Source organism: Pseudorca crassidens, chromosome 1, assembly GCF_039906515.1.
Source record: "Pseudorca crassidens isolate mPseCra1 chromosome 1, mPseCra1.hap1, whole genome shotgun sequence".
NCBI classification, from domain to species: Eukaryota; Metazoa; Chordata; class Mammalia; order Artiodactyla; family Delphinidae; genus Pseudorca; species Pseudorca crassidens.
The window spans coordinates 122,537,930-122,565,658 of NC_090296.1; the positions used below are offsets into that span (position 1 = coordinate 122,537,930).

The 27,729-nt window shown below is 42.2% G+C and overlaps 1 protein-coding gene across 2 annotated transcripts in view; it reads right to left on the reverse strand.

Moving 5' to 3' along the window:
* Window positions 1-24,092, reverse strand: part of PTPN9 (protein tyrosine phosphatase non-receptor type 9) — an 80,171-nt gene extending 56,079 nt beyond the window's left edge. The window contains exon 1 of one of the 2 annotated variants that reach the window (XM_067754124.1): window positions 23,366-24,092. In XM_067754124.1, coding sequence (XP_067610225.1) covers window positions 23,366-23,428 — 63 coding nt within the window. In that variant the 5' untranslated portion in view covers window positions 23,429-24,092. Of the gene's footprint in view, window positions 1-2,924; window positions 2,955-23,365 lie in introns of those variants that run through there. The other variant, XM_067754135.1, reaches the window with a different exon arrangement.
* Window positions 24,093-27,729: the final 3,637 nt, after the last annotated feature.

Sequence of the window (27,729 nt, forward strand, 5' to 3'; positions counted from 1 at the left end):
GCTCTAGGCACGTAGGCTTCAGTAGTGCAGCGTGTGGGCTCAGTAGTTGTGGCACACGGGCTTAGATGCTCCGCGGCATGTGGGGTCTTCCCGGACCAGGGCTCAAACCCATGTCCCCTGCACTGGCAGGCAGATTCTTAACCACTGCACCACCAGGGAAGTCCCTTAACAGAGATTTTTAAGAGAAGGTATGAAATACATTTAGTCTTCCTCTTCCAGCTAAAAATGACTCTGCCAGCAGTGGGGAAGCCAGACTAGAAGGAAAAAATCTAGCAGCAGGGAGGGAAGTTCCTAGCACTGTGCCTGGCATTAATAAATATCTCTAATAATATCTAATAAATATGTATGAATGAATAATGAACAACAGAACTCTAAAGAACATTAACATTTAGAGGGCAGAGGAGGAAAAACCAAGGAACTTTTAAGATTCACTTTTAGAAGTACTAGTGACCACTGAGCATCAAAGAAATGTGAATGAAAAAACAAGAGTTGCCAAATATCCCCCACACACACACAAAAAAAATACCTACAGGCTCAGATGGTTTTTATGCCATATTCTATTAAACCTTCATGGTCCAGATAACTCTGATGTTGTAGAAACAGTAGTTTAACAGAGGACAAATACATCATAACCAAAGAGGGCTTATCCTAGGAATGAAAAGACAGTTTAACCTAGGGACATCTACCAACACAATTTTCTATATTACCAGATACTAAAGAAGAAAACGTATATAACCGTCTCAACAGATGCTGAAAATGCACTGAATAAAATTCAACACCCATTATGACTTTGTTTAAAAATGAGCAAACTAGGGACCTTCCCTGGTGGCGCAGTGGTTAAGAATCCGCCTGCCAATGCAGGGGACACAGGTTCAATCCCTAGTCCGGGAAGATCCCACTTACTGTGGAACAACTGGGCCCATGCGCCACAACTACTGAGCCTGTGCTCTAGAGCCTACAAACCACAACTACTGAGCCCACGTGCCACAACTACTGAAGCCCGCGCGCCTAGAGCCTGTGCTCCACAACAAGAGAAGCCGCCACAATGAGAAGCCCTCAAGGAAGAGTTGCACCTCAAGGAAGAGTTGCCTCTACCGGCTACAACCAGAGAATAGCCCGCGCGCAGCAAGGAAAACCCAAAGCACCCAAAAATAAAAAAGAATAAATAATAATTTTTAAAAGAATGCTGAGTCCAGATAACCATGAAGGAAGGCTTAACACCATCCTCCTGATGAAACCACATGGGACTGGTTCTGAAATTCGAGACTCTTCCATCTATTACATCAAGCATTGTGCAAGAACCAAAAAGAATGAAAGCTAACTGCTATTAAAGGATTAACATAACAATGGGAACTGAATAGCAGGAAACCCAAAATAGGACTGACCAAGTGAAGCTTCCCATAAGAGTCCAAAGCTTCAAGCAATACTGAAGGGCCGGAGCTAATTCAGCCATTAAACATGAAAAGCTCCTCAGTGTTAATAACTTCCTACCAGGGGAAGTGAAGTCCTAGGGTTTATCAGCACTCCACCAGCCAAGTGTGAAGACCCCAGACCAGGAACAGCTGTTCTCCAATACCTGGGGAGCAAAAAATGTTCTATTCTTTTCAAAGTGCTATTTCTATCTCCCTTGGCTCATGGTTCCCTTCATAAGTAGAGAGCATTGATCACATATTACAGTAAAGGCAATTCAATCCATTCATTTTTTAGAGCAAGACTTTGCCCCTCCCAGTTCACACAGGCCAAAGAGTGTGGTCCAGCAAGAAACAGCAAAGGTAGCAACCATTTGTGAAGCATTTTGACATGCACCAGAGGAAGAACTGTACATACATCATACTCAACAGCCTTGGCACACTGAGCATTATTAACCACATAAAGAAATCAAAGCATACAGAGTCTAAGCAAACTGCCCAAGGTCACTCAACTAATAAATGGCATAGCTGAGGTTTTGAGGTTTGAATTCAAAACTTTTCAAATTCCAGTCTTCCCACTCACTAAGTGGCCTTGAGAAATACAGGATACACATCATTCATCTCATCAGCAGATATGTTATCTGACATATATATTATGACATATATACTAAGTCGTGTCTTTGTCTATGCACAAAATTACTCTGGAAGGATATACAAGAAACTGGTAACGTTGGTTGCCTCAGAGAACTAGGTGGCTGAGAGACATGGCAAGAAGGAGAATATTTACCAAATTCTCCTCTGTACCTTTTTAAGTTTAAATCATGTGACTATATTATCCACCCCCAAAATAAAATGTACCAATTTTATATAGTCTTTAACTAAAATATATATATAATAAGGACATCTGAACATAATGTTTAAAAAAGTACTTTAGGGAATTCCTTGGCAGTCCAGTGGTTAGGACTCAGTGCTTTCACTGCTGGGGCCCAGGTTCAATCCCTGGTCGGGGAACTAAGATCCCACAAGCCACGTGACGGGGGTGGCGGGGTACTTTAAACTATGCCACCAAATGATGAGTCTGTTGATACTCTATAGTCTTCCTATCAAGACCAAAGATAATGAGTTAGGGAGCTCTACAAAGGGGTAAAGGATTATAGCTGCTTTTAGGAGCTTTAGCACTAAACAGGGGATGCTCCAAGGCCCTTGCAGTGGGGCAACTGTGCCACACTCGCTTTCCTGCTGGAGGTTTTTTGCCAACAGCATGTTTACTAAACATAAGCTGGCATCTCTATTCTCAGGCTTAAATACCACTCTCCAGACAAAGGTTATCAAAGAGGATGAAGAACTCGCAGAGACAATGGAGGAAATAATTCAACAAGAAAATAAGGAAGTAAACATTTCTAAATTGTCACAGGAGAAAATTCATGTCAAGAGGCTGAGGGGCAGAAGAATATAACACAGAATAGAAACATAGAAAAAAACAGAAATCTGGAGAATAAACAGGAAGCTCCTCACCATCAGCAAGTGCAAAGTCATCCAGCTTCCCAGAAGGAGACAGGGGTTGGGGGGAGTGGCGGGGGGAGGGTGCATAATTGGTCACTCCCTATAAGGAAGAACCCAAAGGCAGCTTGCCAGCTGCTACCCATTCCAGCTGGTTAATAAGGGGGTGAACCACACAACCAGAAGAACCCTGGAAAGTCTTTCTAGGGAAAAAAAATCTAAAGGATTTGGAGAACCTAGGGGTGGAGGAGGCCTTTAGTAACAATTTTTCTCTCTGCTTCCAATTGATGGCTGAGACTTCAGAAAGAAAGGAGGAATGTTTATGACTGTCAATAAATTGGAGTTGACCTTCCAGATCCTGCTGGAACATTCGTCTCCTTCCCTTCCTCCCAACCCTGGCTTACTCCTATTCGCCCTTTAGATCAGTCTAAATCCCACTTCTTCATCCGGAAGTTTTTACTGTCTTCCACCCAGGCACACAGTGTTATAAAAGCTTATGTTATTGTCTACCTGCTCCCATTAGCCTATAAGTTTAGAGAGGTGCAAGGGCCAAGTCTTCCATGCTCACAAATGCATACTCAGCACCAAGCACAGCATATGGCTCCATACTGATGAGTAAATATACGAATGATGATGGGCTCTCAGCCTGCTAAAAGAGTGTTGTTGACAGGGAGTAGGAAGAACATGTTTGTCTGAATACTTGCCAATCTGATTATGAGAGCTTAAAATTGAAAATAAAGAGAGAAAAATTCCCAGATAAAACTGGGAAAGAACATCAGGAATGACATAAGAAAAGCAATGGGAGAGGTAACTATTAAGCCACAAAAGAAAATATCTGAAAATTAAGTTGCCAATATCTTAACTGAAGACATCTAGGGAATTCCCTGGTGGTCCAGTGATTAGGTCTCTGCACTTCCATTGCAGGGGGCACAGACGGGTTCGATCCCTGGTTGGGGAACTAAGATCCTGCAAGCCACACAGCACAGCCAAAAAATAAATAAATAAGATAAAATAAAAAGGACTGAAGGAAAGAGAAAAAGCAAAGGAATAAAGGAAGTTTATTATTTTTTTTAAAAAGACATCTATAATAGAGATATCCAAAATCAGTTAAAGTTCATGACTTTTATGAAATAAATAAGACATGGTCCCTATCCACAAAAATCTGAGTTTAATGAATTTGTGAATGCCGTATGCCAATGATGGGCAAATCTCATTCAAATCTTAAAGGGGGAAGTGGGACGGCAGTGTGTCTCAAAATGATATTCCCAGTAGAAATCTATAAACCACACTAAAGAATTTCTGAATGAGGATAAAAGAGAGTAATGGACATGATACAGCTGCTGGAGTACACTTCAGCCTGCTCGATAATGGAGAATATAGATTAGTTTCTTGGTTCAGATCCCCAAATTGGCCTGGTAATGATGATGTTAGAGATAGGAAACTTCAGGTACCTCATCATTAGTTGGATATCAAATTTATCTTAAAAGGGGGTAGGGACTGAAAATCTAATAAAATCTTGCTGACCGTTTCATTCTAAAAGGATGAGGGGGGACTTCCCTGGTGGTCCAGTGGTAAAAAATCTGTCTTACAATGAGGGGCAAGTGGGTTCGATCCCTGGTCAGGGAACTAAGATCCCATATGCCGCAGGGCAACTAAAGCCTGCGCACCACAACTACTGAGCTCGCACGCCTCAACTAGAGAGCCTGCATGCCGCAAACTACAGAGCCCACGCACTCTGGAACCCGCGCCGCAAGTACAGAGCCCACGTGCCCTGGAGCTTGCACATCACAACTATAGAAGAGAAAACCTGCACGCCACAACTAGAGAGAAGCCCACGCACCGCAACGAAAAATCCTGCATGCCTCAACGAAGATCCTGCATGCCTCAACTAAGACCTGATGCAGTCAAAAATAAATTAAATAAGTAAATAAATAATCTAAAAAAATAAAAGGATGGGGGAACTACTATACTGGCCTTAATTCAGATCAAGAACATAAACTAGTTGAAAAACTGAAAGGGTCTCAAAGAGAAAGTAACCATGTAATCTTTGAAAGTGTGATAACCAAGGAGCTTCTGGGTTGGTGAACACACAGAGATCTGGGGAGAGTGGCGCACCTGGGCCTGGAGAGGACATGGAAGTTCTGCACCCCTTCCCACATACCTTGCCCTATGCATCTCTTCCATCTGGCTGTTCCTCAGTTTTTGTAATATATATAAATGTCAAATCACTGTGCTGTACCCCTGAAAATAATATAATATTGTATGTCAATTATACTTCAATAAAAAAGAAAAAAAAAAGAGAGAAAAAAGGTTGATAGCCAACAGCTGAGTGCTGTCAGAAGGCTGCAGTAAAGAGAGCAAGTCCTAGATGTGGCACCAGCAATCCTGTATTAAAGACCTAATTCTGCCACAGCTATGTGCCCTCAAGTCAGTCAAAATTTTTCACCCCATAATTTCCTCAACCAAAAAAGGATAATACCCGCTTACTTCACAGGATCCAATAACTGGCTATCTGGGAAGGCATTATGTAAACCTTACTACACATCAGTAAATAACACCAGACCGTTAACAAAATTAGCTATTAACAACAGAAAATATTTATTGGGTATTGAGCTCTAACCGCCAGACACTTAGTTTTACAGGGATGGTCAAGTCCTCTCAGTGGCCCTAGGAGGTGGATACTCTCATTATCCCCATATTACAGTTGAGAAAACTAAGATTTCCAACTGTTAAGTAACATGCCCAAGGCCCCCAAACAAAAAAAATTGGTGGAACCTGACTCAGAATCCAGGTTTTCTGACTCTAGAAAGCTCACATTTTTATCCATTGTGCTTTATATTGCTTTCAAAATGTAGATTTCACAAAAGTAAATCTCATAATCTAAAACTCTAAAGAGAAGGCAGTTGTTGGTATTTTTTTAAAGAAATCCTCAAAAGCAAGATTCTGACAATAAATTGTGCAATTAATTATGAATTATACCAATTCAAATTTATTTTTTTTTCTTTTTGGGGGGTGGGAGCAATCTGGCTTACACTTAAATTGGATATGATATAACCTATTGCTTTTTTTTTAATTGGGGTATAGTTGTTTTACAATGTTGTGTCAGTTTCTACTGTACACTGAAGTGGAGTAGAGTTCCCTGTGCTAGACAGCAGGCTCTTACTAGTTATCTATTTTATACATATTAGTGTATATATGTCAATCCCAATCTCTCAGTTCATCCCACCCCCTTCCTGCCAATTCAAATTTAAAATGAGAACAAGCTAAAGAAACCAGTAGTATGGTTGCATAGCATTCTCCAAGGAGTACAGATGTTAAAAGCACTCCCACAAACACACATATGTATAAAGGAAGAGGGCACAGTAAAAAAAAATAATAATAATAATAGAGTGGTGGTTCTGACCTAAAGGAAAAGTGCTGGGGAAGTCACAGCCCAGAATGAGCCAAGGCCTGTAAACTAAAGATAACAAAAAGAGCTTTGTGAGAACTGTCTAGATCAACTCCTGCTTCTTTTATTTCTCTATCAAAAAGTACAACCTTCGGGCTTCCCTGGTGGCGCAGTGGTTGAGAGACTGCCTGCCGATGCAGGGGACACGGGTTCATGACCCGGTCCGGGAAGATCCCACGTGCCGCGGAGCGGCTGGGCCCGTGAGCCATGGCCGCTGAGCCTGCGCGTCCGGAGCCTGTGCTCCACAACGGGAGAGGCCACAACAGTGGGGGGCCCGCGTACCGCAAAAAAAAAAAAAAAAAAAGTACAACCTTCAACCTGAAGAGGGGAAGAACAAGCCTTGTGGAAAGCAAGAGCTGAAGTTCAAAATAATAGAGCCCATAATTATTCCAAATCGGTTCAAGCCTCCAGACCTACAAAACCTGACAATCCTGGGAACTCCATAGGAACCTGATGAACATCTGCTATAGAACTTAAAAGACAAGAAAGGTGTCAAAGCCTGAGAATGAGCAAACATAGTCCTAACTTCAAGAGGGGGCATCTACCGAGGGCTACAAAAGTTCCCAGTCCCTGACAATTTTGACATCAATTCTTGGCAAACTGCACAACTGATCTTTCTTTCACATACATATACACCTAGCCCTGGCCAATAGATTCTTTTTTTAAAAAGGCGGGTTTTGAGGGAATTCCCCGGCGGTCCAGTGGTTAGGGGTCAGCACTTTCACTTCCAGGGCCCAGGTTCGATCCCTGGTCGGGGAGCTAAGGTCCCGCAAGCTGAGTGGCGTGGCCAAAAAGAACCCAAAAACAAACAAACAAAAAAAAGTGGGTTTTGAGCTTTTAGGAAGGGGAATACTGATCACCAGAAGTGATTTACTGAAAACAAGTCTTTCAAGAAAGAATACATTAGACTGAAAAGTAAAGGAATGTACTATATATACAGCAGTGCTACTCAAAGTGAAGTCTTACTTCAGCAGTCTTACTTTACAGTAGCAGTGGCATCAACCTAGGAAGTCAGAAATGCAGACCACAGGCCTCATCACAAACGTGTTTAATCAGAATCTGCATGTTAACAAGATCCCAGATGATTCCTGTGCATGATGAAGTTTGAAAATCTCTGAAACACAGAACAGACCTACTTTCAGCAAGGAATTTGATGAGCATTTCATGGCATCTTTGTGGACAATAAGATATCCTTCTATTAATTTATGTATATTGGCCAGTCAAAATGTCAAGCAGCTGACTACTTACCTCATTTAATTCTCATAATAACCCTACAAAGTAGGCATTATTATCTGTAATTTGCAGATATTCACAGTAGCAAAGATTATAAACAGCACGATCTGCCAGGCACTGTTCCAAGGATTTCACATATATTAAGTTATTTAATCCTCATAACAATTCTTTATGGTAGGTACTAGTATTACGTACATTTTATATATGATGAAACTAAGGCAGAAAGAGATTAAGCTACTTACTCATAATCACAGAGAAATTTATGGTACAGTTCTTAACCACTCCTTCCTATAGCCAAGTGTGCTGCCACAGTGGGGCAGACGATACCCTGCGGGAAACAATACACAAACATACCCAAAGAATATTAAAAAAAAAAAAAAAAAAAAAGATTTTAAAGGAATTCCCTGAAAGGAGGGAGACAAATAGACTAATGTTTATTGAGAGCCTACAGTATGCTTGCCAGGCCATAAGTCAAGCACTCTGCATCCATGTTTTATTCAATCTTTCCAACAGCAGGTATTAAGACATTTTATATATGAAGAAATGGAGGCCGAGACAAGTTAAGGACCTTGCCAACTCACACTACTCGTGATGATACAACCAAGATTCCAAAACCAAGTCTGACTCTAAAGCTCACACTCTTTCCCTTGATTTGCTCTGCATCCATCCCTGGCCTGGTCCCATTGCTATAAATGACTTAGATAAGGGCACTGGGTCACGATGACAATGTAAGAGGAGAGATAAACTAAGAGAACAAATATATTGTAAAAGAGAACACAGATCTAAAAGATCAAAACAGGACAGAACAATGGGCTAGAATGGTACTCAAAGGTGAGGCTTTGGAGTCAGACAGAAAAGGGTTTGAATATCAGGTTCTAACACTTATTGTTTAGAATGCAAGCAAGTAACTTCTTTGAGCCTTAATGTCTACACCTTTAAAATGGGAGTAATACCCCCATAGAATTGGTGTAAGAGGGGAGAAAACATAATATTTGTAAAGTTTTTGGCTCATAAAGCTCAACAAATCGTAATGAACATTAAATCTAACAAAATGATATTTAAGGATAAGTGCAAGAAAATCAATTGTAGAGGCACCAGATGAAATTTAACAGAAGCACATAAGAAAAGACTTAGGGGGCTTCCCTGGTGGCGCAGCGGTTGAGAGTCCGCCTGCCGATGCAGGGGACACAGGTTCGTGCCCCGGTCTGGGAAGATCCCACATGCCATGGAGCGGCTAGGCCCGTGAGCCATGGCCGCTAAGCCTGCGCATCTGGAGCCTGTGCTCCGCAACGGGAGAGGCCACGACAGTGCGAGCCCTGCGTACCACAAAAAAAAAAAAAGAAAAAGAAAAGACTTAGGAATCTTAGCTGACTTGAATCTATGAGTCAACAGTTTACTAAAACTGCCAAAAATTATTTTGAATTTGGAGCACCTTACAGAAGCACGGTGCCCAAAACAAGGGGCCTATCAGACTTCATTTGTAATACTGTCTTCAGTTCTGATGCTAAACTTTAAGAAGGTCACTGGCAAATCAGAATCAGTCCAGGAAAAGATGAGAATGGTGAGATGCTTTGAAAACATAGTAGCTAGTTCCTTCTTTCCTGGTTCTATATTCCCTCCCACTCCACACAATGAAGCTACCTCTCACCTGCTTTGCTCCCTAATAACTAACACACCACCCCCCATACCTCCTCCCCTCCATCTTCATCTCCCTCTTTCCCTCCCTTCCCCTCTCCTCTCCCTCTCCCACACGTCAAGCTCAATTTTGCCAATGTCAAATGGATCTGACAGGAGTGACTTGAGGACTTCTAGTCCAACACTTTAGGATTCAGCACGTCAGACCTGAGGCTAATCTGGCCCTGGCCTGCAGATTAGACCTGCTGTTGCTAATCGACCCCAAATTTAACTGGCCCTCCTGTTTTCTTCCTGAGGCCAAGCCCAACTTATGCCTCAGGTGACCGAATCCTGAGTGTCACACATTCAGGAAACTGGGACCATGACCTAGAGCTTCATTACTCCCTCAAAGGCATACAGCTGGCTGGGAAATTGCAATTAGGCAACATCAGTCATTTCAGACCTCAGCCATCTCAAACTCACTGCATCAATACTTCCAAATCCAAGAAGGCCTCTCAGATAAACTAAAGGACAAACCTATTCATGCTCATAAAATAGTACAAGTAGATCAGCTTACTGTACCTCAGAGGCCATTTGCAAACCTACAAAGAATGAAGCCTGGAAAAGCTGCCTACAATCTGGCTGTCCTCACTGCAGTGCCCCATTTTCAACTCTGAACAGAACTGGGCTCAGCTCCCAGGCAGGACTCAGACAGTAAAATCTGGTAACTCCTAGGTCCAGATTCTAAGGGCAACTGACATTGGAGTAACACGAGCTTTCCTATGGACTGGCCTTGTCAAAGCTGGCAGGTTTTCTTGGCTGAGTCAGAAGAGCCTGTGTCTTCTTTCATTCAATACTCCCTTGGAAGCCAAGCATCTCTCTAGGTAATGCCATCAGCAGTGGACATCAAGTGTCTCAATGCCTTGTTTTGCAGACATCCTGGTTCCATTTCTATTTCTCAAGTAGATAAGGGCTCTGCTCTTTGTTATTATTTATTTATTTACTTATTTATTTTATTTATTTTTTGGCTGTGTTGGGTCTTCGTTGCTGCGCGCAGGCTTTCTCTAGTTGCAGTGAGTGGGGGCTACTCTTCATTGCGGTGCATGGGCTTCTCATTGAGGCAGCTTCTCTTGTTGCAGAGCACGGGCTCTAGGCGCGCGGGCTTCAGTAGTTGTGGCACGTGGGCTCAGTAGTTGTGACTCGCGGGCTCTAGAGTGCAGGCTCAGTAGTTGTGGCACACGGGCTTAGTTGCTCCACAGCATGTGGGATTTTCCCGGACCAGGGCTCACACCCGTGTCCCCTGCATTGGCAGGCGGATTCTTAACCACTGCGCCACCAGAGAAGCCCTCTGCTCTTTCTTTGGATCAGAGAAATCAAGGTAAATGCTAGTCTCTGAGAACCTTGCCTTACAGTTCCTCTCCCTTGGAACAGCACAGTTCTAGTACAGAATCAGATGATTCCTGCAGGTTTCATCCAGTTCAGACTAGCTCTAATACCTAGAGTTCCACAGCCAATTAGTAAATCCAGGCCTTCCCTTTCTGAAGTGAGCCTAAGTGTCTCAACTCACTTCTAGATGGTTTCCCGACAAGCACAACAGCACCCTAGTTATTCTCTGGACTACTAGTTCTCAAACTTGAACGTGCATTTGGAGACTTGTTAAAATGCATATTGTTGGACCTCACCTCTAGAGTTTCTGATTCAGTAGGTCTGGGATGCACTTGAATATGTGCGCTTTTAACGAGCTCCGAGGGCACGCCCATGTTTCTGGTCTGGAGACTACACATTGAGAACCACTGCTCTAGATCAACAATATTTCAAGTCATTCCCAGTATAGTTCTGGGACGGGGGACGGGGGGAGATGAGGACACTATACATATATGGGTTCGTTTGCATCATAACACTCAGTGCTTTGTCCTACACAGAAAACTCCTTTTTCTCCTACAGAGTAAACCTCAACTGGATCTCACAGGTGAAATATTCCGGAGTTCAAACAGATGACAATTCACATTCTAACAAATCATTAACATAGATACATCCTGTAACCAATAAATGGTACTTATGTAAGAGATTCTAGGCTCAAGATCAGCAGCCAGAGGAGAAATGGAAGTAACACCTATTCTCTTTCCTTTGACTCACCAGCCGCATTATTCACTAAATGAACTAAAACCCGTAAAGCACTTTGAATAGTGCTTAGCCATTATTTTTTTACTGTGGTAAAATATACAAAATATTTATAATTTTTACCATTCATAAGTATACAATTCAGTGGCATTAAATGCATTCACAAAGTTGGGTAACCATCACCACTATCTATACCCAAAACTTTTCCATCACCCTCAACAGAAACTGTGTACCCATCAAACAATAACTCCTCCTTTCCATCTCCTCCCAGCCCCTGGTATTCTACTCTCTGTCTCCATGAATTTGGCTATCTAGGTACCTCATACATTTGTCTTCTGTGTCTGGCTTACTTCAGTAATCAGAATGTTTTCAAGGTCCATCCATATTGTATCATATATCAAAACTTCATTCCTTTTTAAAGCTGAATAATATTCCATTGTATGTATATACTACATTTTGCTTAGCTATTCATCTATCATTGGCCACTTGGGTTGCCATGACATGCATGTACATGTATCTATTTGAATGCCTGCTTTTAATTCTTTTATAACTTTGTTTTTTGTTTGTTTTTGGCTGCGCTGCATGGCATGCAGGATCTCAGCTCCCTGACCAGGGATCGAACCTGCGCCCCCTACAGTGGAAGTGTGGAGTCCTAACCACTGGACCGCCAGGGAATTCCCTGCTTTTAATTCTTTTGGATATATACCTACAAACGAAATTCCTGCGTCATATGGTAGTTCTATGTTTAATCTTTTGAGAAACCATCAGACTGTTTTCCACTGTGGCTGTACCATTTTACATTCCCACCAGCAATGCCAACATTTATTATTTTCTTTCTCTCTCTCTTTTTTTTAAAATTATAGCCATCCTAATTAGTGCTTAGCCACTATTATTATCATGAGTTTGACGTGGGCTTTTACAATTACTTGTAGCGCTGTAAGGACAGCATGACAACACTTAGAGGTTCTGACTAGTTTCCATGTTCAAATGGTCTTAGCAATTTCATTCAAAACACAAGTTTCTAGTTGCTTCTAATTTTCTGACAAAATCACCTCCAAAGCTAACATTTCCCTAGCTTGATATCAACTATGAAAGAAAATGATGCTTTGGGTGCTTAAAGGAAAAAAAAAAAAAAAGATGGATGGTTTTCAATTTTTTAAAAATGTTTCTGTTAACTTAATTCCATAACAATGCTGAGTTTTTCCTATAAACAAAATGGTATACCAGCATTCAGTACGAGAAATGTCAGATGGTTTCTCTAAAACATTTAGAATCCTAATCTAAAAAGATTTATTTTTGAAAACAAAAGTATGATGGAAAATTCTGTATATTTTAATCTTACTAGCTATATCCCTGACCTAGCCAGAAATAGTGTTTTCTCTTCACTTCTGGAGTTTCCTGGGACAGAAGAGCTAAAGTCAATGAGACAAATGGCCATTCCCAAATAAATCTGTTTTCTTTTGCTCATGTTCATGTTCAAGGTTTCAGGTCTCTCTCTTAGTAACTCTTTTTCTTCCCTTACAAATCTAAGAAAGAGAAAATTTGTAAGTATAGAAAGTAAAAAGGAGGAAAAAATCCTTTTTTTGGAAAAATTTTCATCCTCAACTTTTACACTTGGCGAGAGTTAAGAAGGGAAATCTAGTAGTAGCTTAAGTACAGACAAAAACATGGGCAAACTGAAGGTGTCATGGACAAAACAATTTAAAGAGCTGTAGTCTAATCCTAATTACTGGTAGGCAAATATACCATATATACTTCCCCATTATGCTGATAATAATATCTGAAAGATTAAACTCTACCTATAGAAAACTAAAGACTGGTTTTATAAAGGCAAAGAGCAGACCTACAACATTCTGAGAGGTACAGCCAGAGACCTATATGAAACTTCAAGTTCACTGACCCCATTAAAGCATATAATTTTTCATAAATGTACAATAAGCAGCTAGGAACAATTTAGGCACATCTCTGTAGAGAAACTTGTGAATGGCTGAAACCAGGAACGTTTAACCCACAAACGCCAAGAAAGAGCCGTTTCTGGTGTATATGTATATAGGTGTGTCATACATAGAAACACGTGGTTAAGAGAGATGAAGTCTACTAGAGAGAGCACTACATTTAATCAGAAGAGTTTGAGTTCCAGTGTTGCCTCCTCGGTGGATTACTGAAAGCCTCTGAACATCATTCCTATGTCAGGAAGATAATCATCCTAAACAAAATAATACTTTATGGGTGTGTGAGGAATAAATAATTTCAATGTATACAGTTTCACTCATTCTTCAGCAAACATATTTTGAACTCTCACAATGTACACTAAGGATGTATAAGATTGAGTCCCTGTCCTCACTGTAGATAAGAGGTCCTCCTCCTTGGTGGGTACCCCACAATTCAAGAACTGCCTACAGAGAACTGGAGGGCAATTCCTTAAGGACAGAGAGCCCTCAATCCATGCTGAACAAGAACCTAGCACACAGCAACAGACAATAAATGACTTCTGAATGAACAAATTGTATTTCTGTTTATGATCTGTTAAACCTTCCTCTTAGTAGACGTTAACATGAAAAGGAAAAGAGATTGATACAGAATAATCACCTCACTCACTGGAGGAACAGAGACACTTGGTAGCAACACAGAAATATTTGGAAGGGAAAGCAAAAATTACAATTCCCATTATCATCATTCCATGGCAGGACTCAGTAGTGTTCTGCTTGTCATACAAAATCTCCCCATCTCTGAAAACCCCTGCAAAGGCTGTGGAAACGTCTCATTTTATCTTCTGTGATGGTTATGCTGCAAAATAATTATGTTTTAGACTGGAGTTTTTCAGTATGTGAAGTCAATTGCAGAAACCAGTATTTGGGGACACAGAATTTGAATAGTTAATATGTGAAACAAAGACTTACTTTGAATTAAAAAGTAAGAATTTGTAACTCTGTCCCTAAGAACTACAAAATTCTTCAGTTATAAACTAGGGTCTTTCAATCTTGGCACTATTGACATTTTGGGCCAGTTAACTTTTGGTTGTGGTAGGCTGTATGCCCACCATTATAAGATGTTTGGCAGCATTATTGGCCTCTACCCACTAGATCCCAGTAGCACCCCCCAACCGTGACAATCAAATGTATCTCTAGTCATTGACAAATGTTGGGTGGGGGTGTGTTTTAAAATCACCCTGGTTGAGAACCACTGAGATAAACAGTGGAATGAGAATTTTTTTCACAAAGGCTGTTCAAATAAGATATGGAAGAGGATATAAACTGTCACTCTTTTCACTCTAAATATGAGTCATTTTTAGATCATCAGATGACCATTTGAAGTTTTATCTGAAAAAAAAAAGATGATAATCAGTGCACCTAAAGAAGAAATCTATAACCTAGAAGAATAAATAAACAAATGAACCAATGGATAGTTCATTAAGCGTTAACAGCATAAAATGAGCACAGATAGGGACTTCCCTGATGGCCCAGGGGTTAAGAATTCGCCTGGACCCAAAGAGGACCCAACACAGCCAAAAATAAATAAATAAAATAAATTAAAAACAAACAAACAAAAAAATGAGCACAGGTAGCCTCACTACCACCTTCTAGATACAGTATTTGTTCATGGCAACTGTCAGAAGTCTTAGACTACCTAGAAATCTTCTATTTCACTGCTACAAAGTAGGATTCTTAATTTTTCCTCCTATTCTTATCTGAAAAAAATTGTCTCCTGTAGCATAGAGGTCAAGAATACTATTATCGCAGATATCTACTGAGCATTTTGTAACCATAAGAGATTTTACTTAAATTCAGCAGGTCTCCTAAAAGCTCCTTAAGGAAAGAACACAAAACAGACTCAAAAATATTAATTAAAATGCCTGGAGCCACAAAGCAAGCCGGGGATTCCTGAAATTTACCTAAGACTTATTGCCATCATCTCCCCAAAGGCCCAGATTTCACTTGTAAATAGCTCTGTTTAGAAAAGGGCCAGATTTGCATTAATCTTAAATATTGTGATCTCACCAGTTTATAATGTATAATTATATATAAGTATAATACTAAACCTGTATAGAGCATGCAGCACTTTCCACAAAAAGTTATTCGTTTTAATTATAAAAGAAACATATGGTCATTGTAGAGAATATAAAAAACCTATTTTAAAAAAGACTGATTTTAATAATGATGTCTATTGTGTAATAATGAGGTATAGAAAAACAAATGCAAAGGTAAAGATTAGCCAGTTGTTCAAGCAATGAAAAAGTAATTAATGGATTAATGTCCCCAAACACTTCAGTACTAAAGTCATGGATGGCTCTTTAGAATCTACCCATCAATTCTGAGAATAAATTCTGGTTTCATAATAATTCTATTAGGCTAGTCAGATCTGTGCCACCCATGCTGGATAAAAAGACAAGAAGTGTGCATGTGTGTTTTGAATGGATTTGGTATTCCAGAGGAAACCAGTACATATAACAGAAACTGTCTTTCCCAGAGAAAAAATGGAATACTTCCCTCAGAAGCAGAAATTAAAGAAAAAGTCACCTCTAATCTACCGTTTTGGTTTCATCATTTTATAGTCTGGACCTAAGAGATAACCAATCCTTAATAAACAAACAACTCTTCCCATGCGCTCTGAAGCTTCCCAGCCTCCCACTCCCAGCCCGCATCCCCAGGCCATCTCATTTAGGTTCTAATGAGCCTTTTCAAAATCATATATGAAAGGGCTCATTCCAGTAAGTACAGGTCCTTCAGCACTAAACAGTGCAGGCTAAACTACCTGTTCTAGGAATATCTGGCCCTACTCCAGAGGAAGAGGAATAGAAAACAGTGATTAGGGGACTTCCCTGGTGGCGCAGTGGTTAAGAATCTACCTGACAATGCAGGGGACTTGGATTCTATCCCTGGTCTGGGAAGATCCCACGTGCTGTGGAGCAACTAGGCCTGTTCGCCACAACTACTGAGCCTGGGCTCCAGAGCCCGCAAGCTACAACTACTGAGCCCGCCTGCTGCAACTACTGAAGCCTGCGTGCCTAGAGCCCGTGCTCTTCAACAAGAGAAGCCACCACAATGAGAAGCCCACACACTGCAACGAAGAGTAGCCCCTGCTCGCTGCAACTAGAGAAAGCCCACGCACAGCAATAAAGACCCGACGCAGCAAAAAATAAACTAAAAAAAATTTTTTTAAATTTCATTTAAAAAAAAAACAACAGTGACTATTCCAGTGTCCAGAAAGGCCAACCAAGGATCTCTTGTGTGGAGGCATAGGGTGGGGTGGTGGGGGAAGATAGTGATTGACTTGGAAAAAGAAAGTACCCCTAATTGTCTGAGACTTCAAAGCAGAATGATAAAACTGGTGAGAAATGCCTGAAATTTCACTGAACTTCCAAGTATCTGAACAAATAACCAGAGTTAGGGGTTATGACATCTAATCTTGACACTGCAGTGGACCAGCCATTCTACTATAAAATGGGTCTTAATATGTAGAAATCAAAGTTGGAGTATTCCCACATTAGTATGTCTTTTCCAACACAAAAAAGGTATATACAAGTCATAAAATGAGACTCAGATGTACTGATCTACAATGAGTTTTAACTTTTACCTCTGTAAAACAGTTCAGCTCCTTTTTAGAGTGTCTGTCTTACTTTTCAATTCATTAGTAAGTATTAGAGGTCAGGTTCCTTGGAGAAAACCGCCAGGTCTCTTTAACATTCAAACCTAAAGCCCAAGACCCTTGATACGCTCAGAAGTTTTAAGAGAATAAAATTCTCACATCCAAATGAGATTTCACCTAATTGCTAATTACAATATCTTTAGTTACTGGCAATAATGAAAAGAATGAGTCTTCTTCATCTATCCCTCCTCTCCTTCCCCTCTGTGGAAGGCCTCAACATTATGAATCATTTGGTCCTTGACGTATGGTTACTTCCACGGGGACAGATGACATTTAGCACAGGACATGTGAGGCTGTGGGAAAAGGGAAGTTCTTGGCCACAAGAACCAGGACAAAACCCCTGCCCTTGGGAAAAATTCCAAAAATCTCTGAAATCCACTGCAAGGCAGTTAAATTTTTAACTTTAGAAAATCCCGTTATAAGAATACAAACCACAGCACAGAATTAAAATAGGTTTTTGAAAACTATACTATGAAGTTGCAAGATGATTATTTTCTGGCATTCATAAAAATCCATCCTAAGCGATGGTCCCCAGCATGAATATTTTCCCCTCTTGGGATTGGTTTAAGCTAACTTGGCTCTAAAATCTTTCACTATTCAAAGACGGAGAATATCATGATAATGGCTAACTTAACTGAGTGCTTACTATGTAATACATTACTATCTATGTGCACTAGCTTATTAATCTTTACAACAATGCTATAAGCTCTACACAACATGAACTCTAAAATAAAAATTTTCTTTGGAGACTTTGAAAATCAATACTAGTAGATTATTTGTTGCAACAACTTTTAAAAACTCATGAATTATTTTTAATGTGATAGAAATACTATGTAAGATATTAAAACCATCTAAAATGAAGATATGAATAAAAGCATAACTACTTTAGAAAACTACTCTACTATTCTGTCCTATCGGTCATTACTGGGAAATCCATGAAAACCCAAAAGACCCTAAAAGGCTATAATTCCTTGGATATTCCATCAAATAGCCTTATAATCCACGCTAAAAGTCTTTCTGTTATGATTTATTGCAAAGAGGGTGTTCTCCTCACAACTTACCCCAAATAGACGTAACCGAAGGTGCCCCACTTTCTGTAGGTTACATGGACATAGAACAGTTGAATAAGACACCCTTAACTATCCCTGGTGGTCAAGTTAATTATAATTTAGTAAATTTGATAAAATTACCAACTTCAGGTCAAGTTACAAATGTGAGTGTATGCTTTGGAAAAATAAAATTAAGACAATAACATAATAAGAATGAAGATTAGTACTGAAATGTAGAAATTACCCTTCACACTGGCAAATTTACAATTTTGCCAACCTATTAAGAAAGGCTTTTATATTTACACATAAAAATATCAAAAAAAGAATGTATTCCTGACACAAAAACACCTTGGTTTTTACAGTTTGGAGAAATAATATTCTTCATATTTGGCTCTAAGAATAGTTATTTCTCTTATACAAAAGAAAAAGGACACATTTTAAAAAATAAATTTTTATTGTGACCACACCTCAAAACAGAGTTGCCAACTCTATCTTAAGGAAAAAATTTTTTCCAAGAGTAATTTCCATCATAATTTCTTGCACAGGGCTTCCCTGGTGGCGCAGTGGTTAAGAATCCGCCTGCCAGTGCAGGGGACACGGGTTTGAGCCCTGGTCTGGGAAGATCCCACATGCCGCGGAGCAACTAAGCCCGTGCACCACAACTACTGAGCCTGCACTCTAGAGCCCGTGCTCCGCAACAAGAGAAGCCACCTCAGTGAGAAGCCCGCGCACCGCAACGAAGAGTTCTTCCCACTCGCCGCAACTAGAGAAAGCCCGTGCAGCAACGAAGACCAACACAGCCAAAAATAAATAAATAAATAAAGCAAATGCAAAAAATATATTAAAATAATAATAATAAAATAATTTCTTGCACAGGCTGTACAATATGTTTCTGCTAGCAATAAACAGGTCTGAGTAAAGGTTTTCCAAATTTTTTCCTGTCTGCATTTTTTAAATTATACTTTAAGAAGCATCATCAGGGCTTCCCTGGTTGCGCAGTGGTTAAGAATCTGCCTGCCAATGCAAGGGATACAGGTTCGAGCCCAGGTCTGGGAAGATCCCACATGCCGCGGAGCCACTAAGCGCGTGCGCCACAACTACTGAGCCTGCGCTCCAGAGCCCATGCTCTGCAACGAGAGAAGCCACTGCAATGAGAAACCCGCACACTGCAACGAAGAGTAGCCCCTGCTTGCCGTACCTAGAGAAAGCTGCACACAGCAATGAAGACCCAACACAGCCATAAATAAATAATTTATTTTTTAAAAAAGCATCTTCAAAACCAAACACACATATCAATACCAAACCCCACAAAATTAGCTAACATACACCCATGTAGGCATCTTATTAAACTGGTTAATTGCTTCATGAGATGTAAGGTAGTTAGTGTAATAGAGGGAACATTTGCAGTGGAGGCAGAATAACCTAGAGCTGGGTGGAAATCTTGGCTCCATCACTTGCTAGCTATGTGAACTTGGGCAATTTCCTCCTCTCAGTCTGAGTTTCCTCGTTTGCAAAATGAGATAATTATTCCAATCTTATGAGGATTAGCTGTATGTGAAATGCCCAGCACAGAGCCTGACTCAAAGCAGGAGCACAGGAAACAATTACTATTATTACTCTGTTGTTATTCATGTAAACTTGTTAAAGGCAAAGCATACATTTTTCTTGTAACTCAACTGTAGGCTTTATAATATTGAGAACTGAAAACATAAAAGCAAGAAACATCGTAAGTTACAAACGACTTGGTATAATATCAGTTCAGCACATGCCTAGATAGGAAATGAAACTATGAAGTAATAATGATGACCTTCAAAACATATATAAAAATAAGGAACATCTTTATTTTTTTAATTAATTATTTTATTTATTTATTTTTGGCTGCATTGGGTCTTCATTGCTGCGTGCAGGCTTTCTCTAGTTGCGGCGCGTGGGGGCTAGTCTTTGTTGCGGTGCGCGGGCTTCTCACTGCAGTGGCTTCTCTTGTTGTGGAGCACAGGCTCTAGGCGCGCGGGCTTCAGTAGTTGTAGCACACAGGCTCATGGGCTCTAGAATGCAGACTCAGTAGTCGTGGCACATGGGCTTAGTTGCTCCGCGGCATGTGGGATCTTCCCGGACCAGGGCTCAAACCCGTGTCCCCTGCATTGGAAGGCGGATTCTTAACCACTGCACCACCAGGGAAGCCCCCGTCCTTATTTGTATAAGCCACTCTGAAAGGAGACGACGTTGTCTATGTACAAATCACATAGAGAACTACTTTTCATCCCACAAGTACTTCCTGAACGTCCATTGAGTGCCAGTCATTATGACTGGCAATGTGTGTATGATGGTGAGCAAATGCAGACACAGTTCCAAGCCTCACGGAGCTTCCAGTCATACAATCATACAAATAGTGTAAACTTGTGATAAGTGATATAAAGGACGGTACATGGTACTCTGAGAGCCAGCAGCAGATCTAACCTAATTGGGGAGATCAAGGAACACCTTCCCGAGGAAGTGAAAGCTGGGAGCTGAAGGATGAAGAGGGAGTTATCAGTGGAGGGTATTTCCAGAGAGAGGAAAGCAACTTGTGCAAAGACCCTGTAACAGAAGGAAACAGGCAAGAATGCAGGACCAAAGGGCCAGTGTGCCTGGAGCAAAGATGAAGTGTGAGAATTAGCTAGGGATCTAAACCGCACAAGGGCTGAGGCATTGTAGACCATATTCAAGAGCTGTAACAATCATTCAAGAGCTGTCAATCCCAAGAGTGATGAAAAGCCACTGAGGGTTTTATGAATGCTTATTTTGGTGGCAGGTAGGCCAAAGGGAAGATGCAATCAGATTTGCAGTTTGCCTTTGGTTTCTCGAATAAGAGCTAAGGAATGCAGATGGATCAAGTAGGAAACAAAAATTCTGTCAGGATATGACAGTGCTTGGACTAGGATGATGATAATGGTGGTGGTGGTGGAAGAAGTCAAAGAGTTCAGGAGATATTCAGGAAAACCTGATGATGTATATAATACACAGGGGCTGAGGGAGAACAAAGTATCCAAGAAAACTTTTGGGTTTATGATTTGCATGACTGTACAGAAAGAGGTTACCATTTGAGAGGGATCTGCTCCAGAAACATCTTTAAAGCAGTTTACACAGCGCACAAAGGGTCTGAAACTGTGTTATCCAGTTTGATCCCCTACTTTACCCATGAAATAGGATTCCAAAAGATTTTTTTCTATTTCCAAAAATCAAACTGACTCTCAAATGTACAAAATTTTTCCAACACTGAAGATATTTCAAAGATTCTGCCACAAGCTTTGAAATCAACTCCAAATGAGTTCTAAAACTGGTTTGAACAATGAGGCAGCATTATGGAATGAATATGTCATTTCCCATGACAACTACTTTGATAAGACTAACATGCATTTGTTGCTGTTTAATTTAGATATTTTAAAGAAATCTTAACAGTTAAGAGTACTCTCAAAAAACAAAAAGAGTACTCTCATGTGATATTAAACTAAAATATGAAATTTTATCTGGCATTACCACAATTGGAATTATGCTTTTATGTTTGTGTTTCAACATTTTGAAGTGCCTGTAGAAACCTTGGTATTTTGTAGGAAAACATATGGTTAAAAAAAACCCACATAACTTCTTGATCGTAATATATATATATTTTACTATTTCCATCCAGTCCTTGTTAATTCTCATCACATTCATTCGATGTAAAAGATTTTTACTAAACACAGTTGTATATATGCATACACACATACATATACAGAGTAAAGCTAATACTTTATCAATACTATGAATACTTTAATATTTACTTTTCTCAGTTTTAATTTTTTAATTCACACTCACATGGCATTTTCATAGTGGAATACTGATTCCCTCAAGTCTTAGAAACATAAAAACTTCAAATCTGACTAGCCCTAGAAAAAGAAGTGAAAGAGTTTTGCCCCTTTAAAATCAACCGAACACCATCACACCTTAGTGCTGAAGTACTGATAGTATTTCCCTAATTTTGGCAAGGTGGGTTCCTTGGCCACCTGCTTGCACTAGGCCCTGACTAGCATTTTATTAACATTAATTTCAGTTACCAGGATATTACTACTGCTTATACAGAGCAGCAGATTTTTTTTTCCCCATGCTGATTTTATCTCTAGGCGTCAAAAGAAAAGACTGTGGTCTGAAGCCAAATATGAAAAATGTCATCTCCACAAACGAGGAGAAAAGTCAAGTGTTTTTTAAAAATCAGGTCTTAAGCCCATTAACCAATATTAGTTTGTAAAACCAGACTGTCTCCACACTAGAGACTGTACTACCAAATGTGGTCCTTTGGGAGCAAGGGCTGGCAAGCTTGAAATGGGTTACCAGCATAGTGCACCTTTTTCTTATTTTAGGGGTTTTTTGTTTGTTTGTTTTGTTTTTAAACAAATCAGACCATGGCTATATTTATTTGAGCATGGGTGTGGGCAGTGCCAAGGAAGAGACAGCGAAAAGACTTTAGGGTTCCAATCTCAGCTAACAAGACTTTCCTACCATCCTCAGGAGTGGTCCATGTCTCCCCAACAGGAATGTGGGCGAGGGAAAGTTATAAAGGCCCTGAGCTCTTCCCTTACCCAAGCCCCCCAAATGACATGACAAACCACTTCCTTCTGGGAACTGAAAGTCTTAAGCTTTAAGGGACAATGGAGCTCAATGCAGGCTTCAGAAAGATGGAGACAGTGAGATGAGATGAGGGGAGGGAAGTGGGGGTGAGGGGATGCGCCCAGCGGCAGAGAGCTAAAGAGGGCGGTCAAGGCTAGGGACTTCGGGAGCCTGAGAAGGCCTGGATCTTCCAGAATCTGTCCAAGTAGGCCACAGCCCTCTAAGAAGCCCGAGGGGCTCGTCTGAAAATCTAGGGCATCTATGGACCCAGTGCCTATCACTGTCCTGGGGAGGGGAGACAGTCCCCGCAGGAATCCGGCCCCCAAAGTGGGGCTTTTCCTGCCCTTAAAAAACCACAAACCCTCACGGAATGAAGCAAAACACGTACAGGGATGGCAGGGCCGGAGGCAAAGTAGGTGTTCTGCAAACGTCGGGGGCGGGGAGATGTTGGCAGAGGTAAAGGGAGGCCCCCAATTCGAGAAACTTTAATCATCACCGGAATAGGGGAGGGGGCAATATGCGACCGGTAAGCAGCAGACAGAAGAGGCCGGGAGCGAGAGCAGCGACCAGCAGCGCCCCCCGGCTTCGGGGGATGACGGCCTGGGGCGCGGCCGCCGGGGGCGGGGGGTTGGAGGCCACCGCGGACCCCCGGCCGCGAAGAGCACAGCCGGGCTAGGCCTGAGGTGTCCGGACACACCCACCGCCGCGGCCGCAGCCCCGCTTACCTGCTCCTCCTCCGGGGTCAGCTCCGGCGCCATGTCGGGCTGGGGCGCGGTCGTGGGCTCCATCCCGCCACCGCCGTCGCCGCCGCCACTCCCGCCGGCGAACAGAAGTCGCCCGGGAGCGCGGGGAGCCCGGTGCGGTGGGCCTCCGCTTCCGCGTGCCCGCGCCTCAGCAGCCCGGGGCCGGCTCGCGCATAGCTAGGCCGGCGGGGCCCGGCGCCCGCAGCGGCCGCAAACGCCGCTTCTGTTTCCTTAAGAAAAAGCTCTCAGAACTGTCGCTCTCTTCTGGGCGGAAATCCTTTTTTATTTTCTTCGTTCCGTTCCTCACACTCCCCCACCTCTCCCGGAAAAAAAAAAAAAAATAGTGCAGGCGAGGAGCTAATCGGGATTAAAAAAAGGAAACGTGAAATCGAGAACTTTCTAAGCCCAGAACGAAGAGCCGCGGGGGAAATTTTCGGAAGGCCCCCGGCCTCCTCGGCGTCCAGCTTCCTCGGCGGCACTCCGGCTCCTGCAGGAGTCCTCGGGGATGCGGGGCCCTGCGACCTGCGCTGCAGCCTCTCAGCCCCGTTCCTCAAAAGCCGCGGTGACGGGAGGGAGGGAGGGAGCGAGGGAAACGCGCCCCACTCCCGGCTCAAGGCCAGTGCTGCGGCCGCACTGCGGCCGCCCGAGCCCCCCGCGGCTCCATTGAGAAACTGAGCGTCTCATTCACAGACAGGCGACGAAAAGGGCCCGGCAGAGCTCGGACGCAGCCCGGGAGGGGGAGACAGAGAGGAGCCCGGGGGCGGGGGCAGCGGAGCTAGAGGAGGGGGACGCCAAGAGGAGGGGGCGGGGGAGGCCGGCGGGGGGAGGGGAGACCCAGAGGAACCAGGGCGGGGGAGGGGCTTCGGCGACTGGAGGAGCGTGGAGCGAAAAAAAGGAAGAGTTTCAAGAGGTTAAGCTCCGTGGAGGAGGGAAAAAATGCATATGTTTGAAAACTAGATGCCCACGGACACCTGGCCTGGGGTTACTTGCTACTACCACTTACTTGTGAGGAACCCGCAATCCTCATCTATTCCCACGTCACTTCCTGACTGAAAGACCCTGAAAAGGTTGCTTACTAAGTCCAGGATGCGCAGGTGGAAGGAGCAGACCCTGGCCCGCGGTATCCTGTAATCCATCACCTATGGCTAATTTTAGTCTCTCAGGAAAACAGCATCAGATTTCGAACCTCTTTCAGGAATCATGCAGCATTTGCAAGCCTTTGATTTTCACTAAGGCGAGCGCGGCAAAGAGCTTGGGGGTCTTACGGGAGTCAGTTTGGGAGTAGAGGGGGCACTGGGAAGGCAGGGCTGGGTCTGGCATGTTTTTGCATCATTCCAGACCAAAAATAAATACTCTAAAAGGGACCCAGCTAACAAGTGAGTGCCACAACTAGTGCCAAAGGCTGAAACCTGGAGAGCGCACAGAGCTAGGCCCACAGGAGAGGTCTTCAGACAACTGAGGAAGATGTCCTGAGTTCTGATGCTCCTTCTAGGACTTTAAAAGCAACCTCTGACCTCACCTCATTTCTGCACCATTGCAATAGAAACTTCAGGCTGCACTTGGTTAGAGAAGAAACCCCTGGTGGTTGGTACTGTTTCTGTCTCAGGTGGGTTACTTTATCCTTTGCACCAATAAGGCTGACTCTAGGTTGAGTTCATTACCCCATACAGGAGTTACAGTTTCAGTATTGTAACCAGATGCTCCTCTGGAAGACTATTTAGCAAGTATGTTTATATGCCAGGCACTGGGGTCTGCACTAAGTTTACAACAATGAACAAGACAGTGGTCTCTTCCACATGTAAGGAATGGAATGATCCCTGAGCTATGTTATTAAGGGAAAAAAAGCAAGAACCAAATAGTGTGTATAATATGCTGTCATTTGTATAAAGAAAAAATGTGTATTTGTAAATTTATTTATACATAGAAAAGCTTTGAGAGGATACACAAGAAAGATAGCAGTGACTGTCTCCCAGGAGGGGAACTGGGATTCTAAGGAACAGAAGGGAAGAGGGAGACTTTTCCCTATATGGTCAATTATACATTTTAAGGGTTTTTTGTGTGTTTATTTATTTTTGGCTGCGTTGGGTCTTCATTGCTGTGCGTGGGCGTTCTCTAGTTGCAGCGAGCAGGGGCTACTCTTCATTGCGGTGCGCGGGCTTCTCATTGCGGTGGCCTCTCTTGTTGTGGAGCATGGGCTCTAGGCGTGGGGGCTTCAGTAGTTGTGGCGTGTGGGCTTAGCAGTTGTGGCTTGCGGGCGCTAGAGCATAGGCTCATTAGTTGTGGCACATGGGCTTAGTTGCTCCGGAGCATGTGGGACCTTCCTGGACTAGGGATCGAACCTGTGTCCCCTGCATTGGCAGGGGGATTCTTAACCACTGCACCACCAGGAAAGTCCCTTTAAGGTTTTTTTAAAGCTTTTTATTGACATTGTCAACTACAAATTGGCATTTTCCATTGGCACTTGCCATCTACCTCTACAAGGATTAAGTCATGTGCTGCTGCAGCTGCTGACTTTCAACACCCCTTGAAAGGAGTTCAGGTGGAGAGCAAACATGAGGCACTCTGTGCTCTGGGAAAAACTGGCAGAACAGGTCTTCAGATAGTTAGATATTTTCAAGAGCCAATTTTATGAGCCCAATTCTTGTATCTCCTCATATCTAGAAAAGCACTAAAATCCTTCGTGGTGACGTCTGCTCCTCGTGACTAGCAGTAACCTGTACGAGACTAGCAGAAATCTTCTGTAAAAAATATGTGCTTGATTGCATGTACTCCCCCTTCACCAAAATCACATATATACTGACCTTCCCCCCTGCCTCTTTGAAGCAGTTTCTCAGAGCTATCTGAAATGCTGTCTCCCCAGCTGCGGTCCTCATTTTGCCCCAAATAAAACTTAACTTGCAACTCTCACGTTGTGAATTTTTTTTAAGTCAACAACATATAATATACATACAGAAAGATGAAAATATGTGTACAGCATGGTGAATTTCATAAACTAAACACACCCACGTAACCAGCACACAGATCAAGAAATTCCCAACTTTCCAAAGCCCTCCTTATGTCCCCTCCCAGTCATTACTCGAGTTACCACTATCTTGGCTTCTAACAACATTGTGTGTATGTATGTTTAAATTTTGCACGTGGATGTATAAACTTTTCCAAAAATTTTTTAAATAGTAACAAATCTAGTTTTTCTCCCTAAGCAGGCAAATGGCTCTAGGACTAAGCTAGAGTAAGAAATTGCAGAACCTGAGTAGTACAAACCACTGAGTGGACACAGAAGAGGATGGAGTCTCTCAACCCACTATTTACATTTTTACATTTGTTTTGCCCAGTGATCCTCAGGACGCCAGTGGTTGGTGTCGCACAGCTAATTAATTAGTATTGAACTAGAACTTGAATCCAAGCATTCTGACTCCTTGTGCAGGTATTGGGTGAGGAAAATTTTAAAAGAGAGAAGTTTAACAGAATGAGCTAGGAGAGAGAACTCAGCGGAGTTTTCAGAGGCACAGCTGTGTGTGTGGGCGTGTGGGTGTGTAAGGGAACAGTTTTCTGGAACTGTTGCCTATCACAGTCCAAACAGGACAATGTTTGGAAGTTTTTGAGCAGAGGCGTGGGGAACAAAACCAAGTGCAAGGCGGCTGGCTGGATTTGCTCTGAGTGGCAAAGCTTAGGAGAATCAGAGTACAAAGTCTTGCCTTTAACTGCAGGCTTGAACTAACAAAATCAAGAATGATACTGTCATCCTGCTCAATCAGATCTTAGAGACTGTAAAACAATTTGTAATACAAAAGATTGGAAACAATATAATGGCCCATCAATAAGAAACTCAGTAAATAAATCATGGTACACACATACACTGAACTAATAAGTTCCACTTATTGTATCCTTACCAGGTGCCAGACACTGTTCTAAATGAGTTTCATTCATCTAATCTCTCCATCACAGTATGAGATAGCTGAAGTTTTGATCTTCAAAATATATATATAAGGTAGATCCATATGTGTTGACATAGCCCTGGACTTTTGAATGCTTGGCTGCAGGACCTCAGAAGGAAGGCTAGGGTAGGGTTGGGGGAGTATAGGTGACAGACAATCACATTTTTATTAAATTAACATGAACTGAAATCTGAAAATGGAAAATAAATTACAAAGAGGGACCCTTTGGGGGAGGGGTGTTATGGGTTGAACTTTTGTTTTTTGCTTTTAAAGCGTAGGTTTCAGGTCTCTGTCTAGAAAGCTTATCCTCCCCTTCCTCCCACCTCCTTCACCAGACAAATCTGACTCATCCTTAAGGTCTCAGCTCAAAAGTCACTTCCTCAGCAAGATCTTCCTTGACTACTCCCTGAA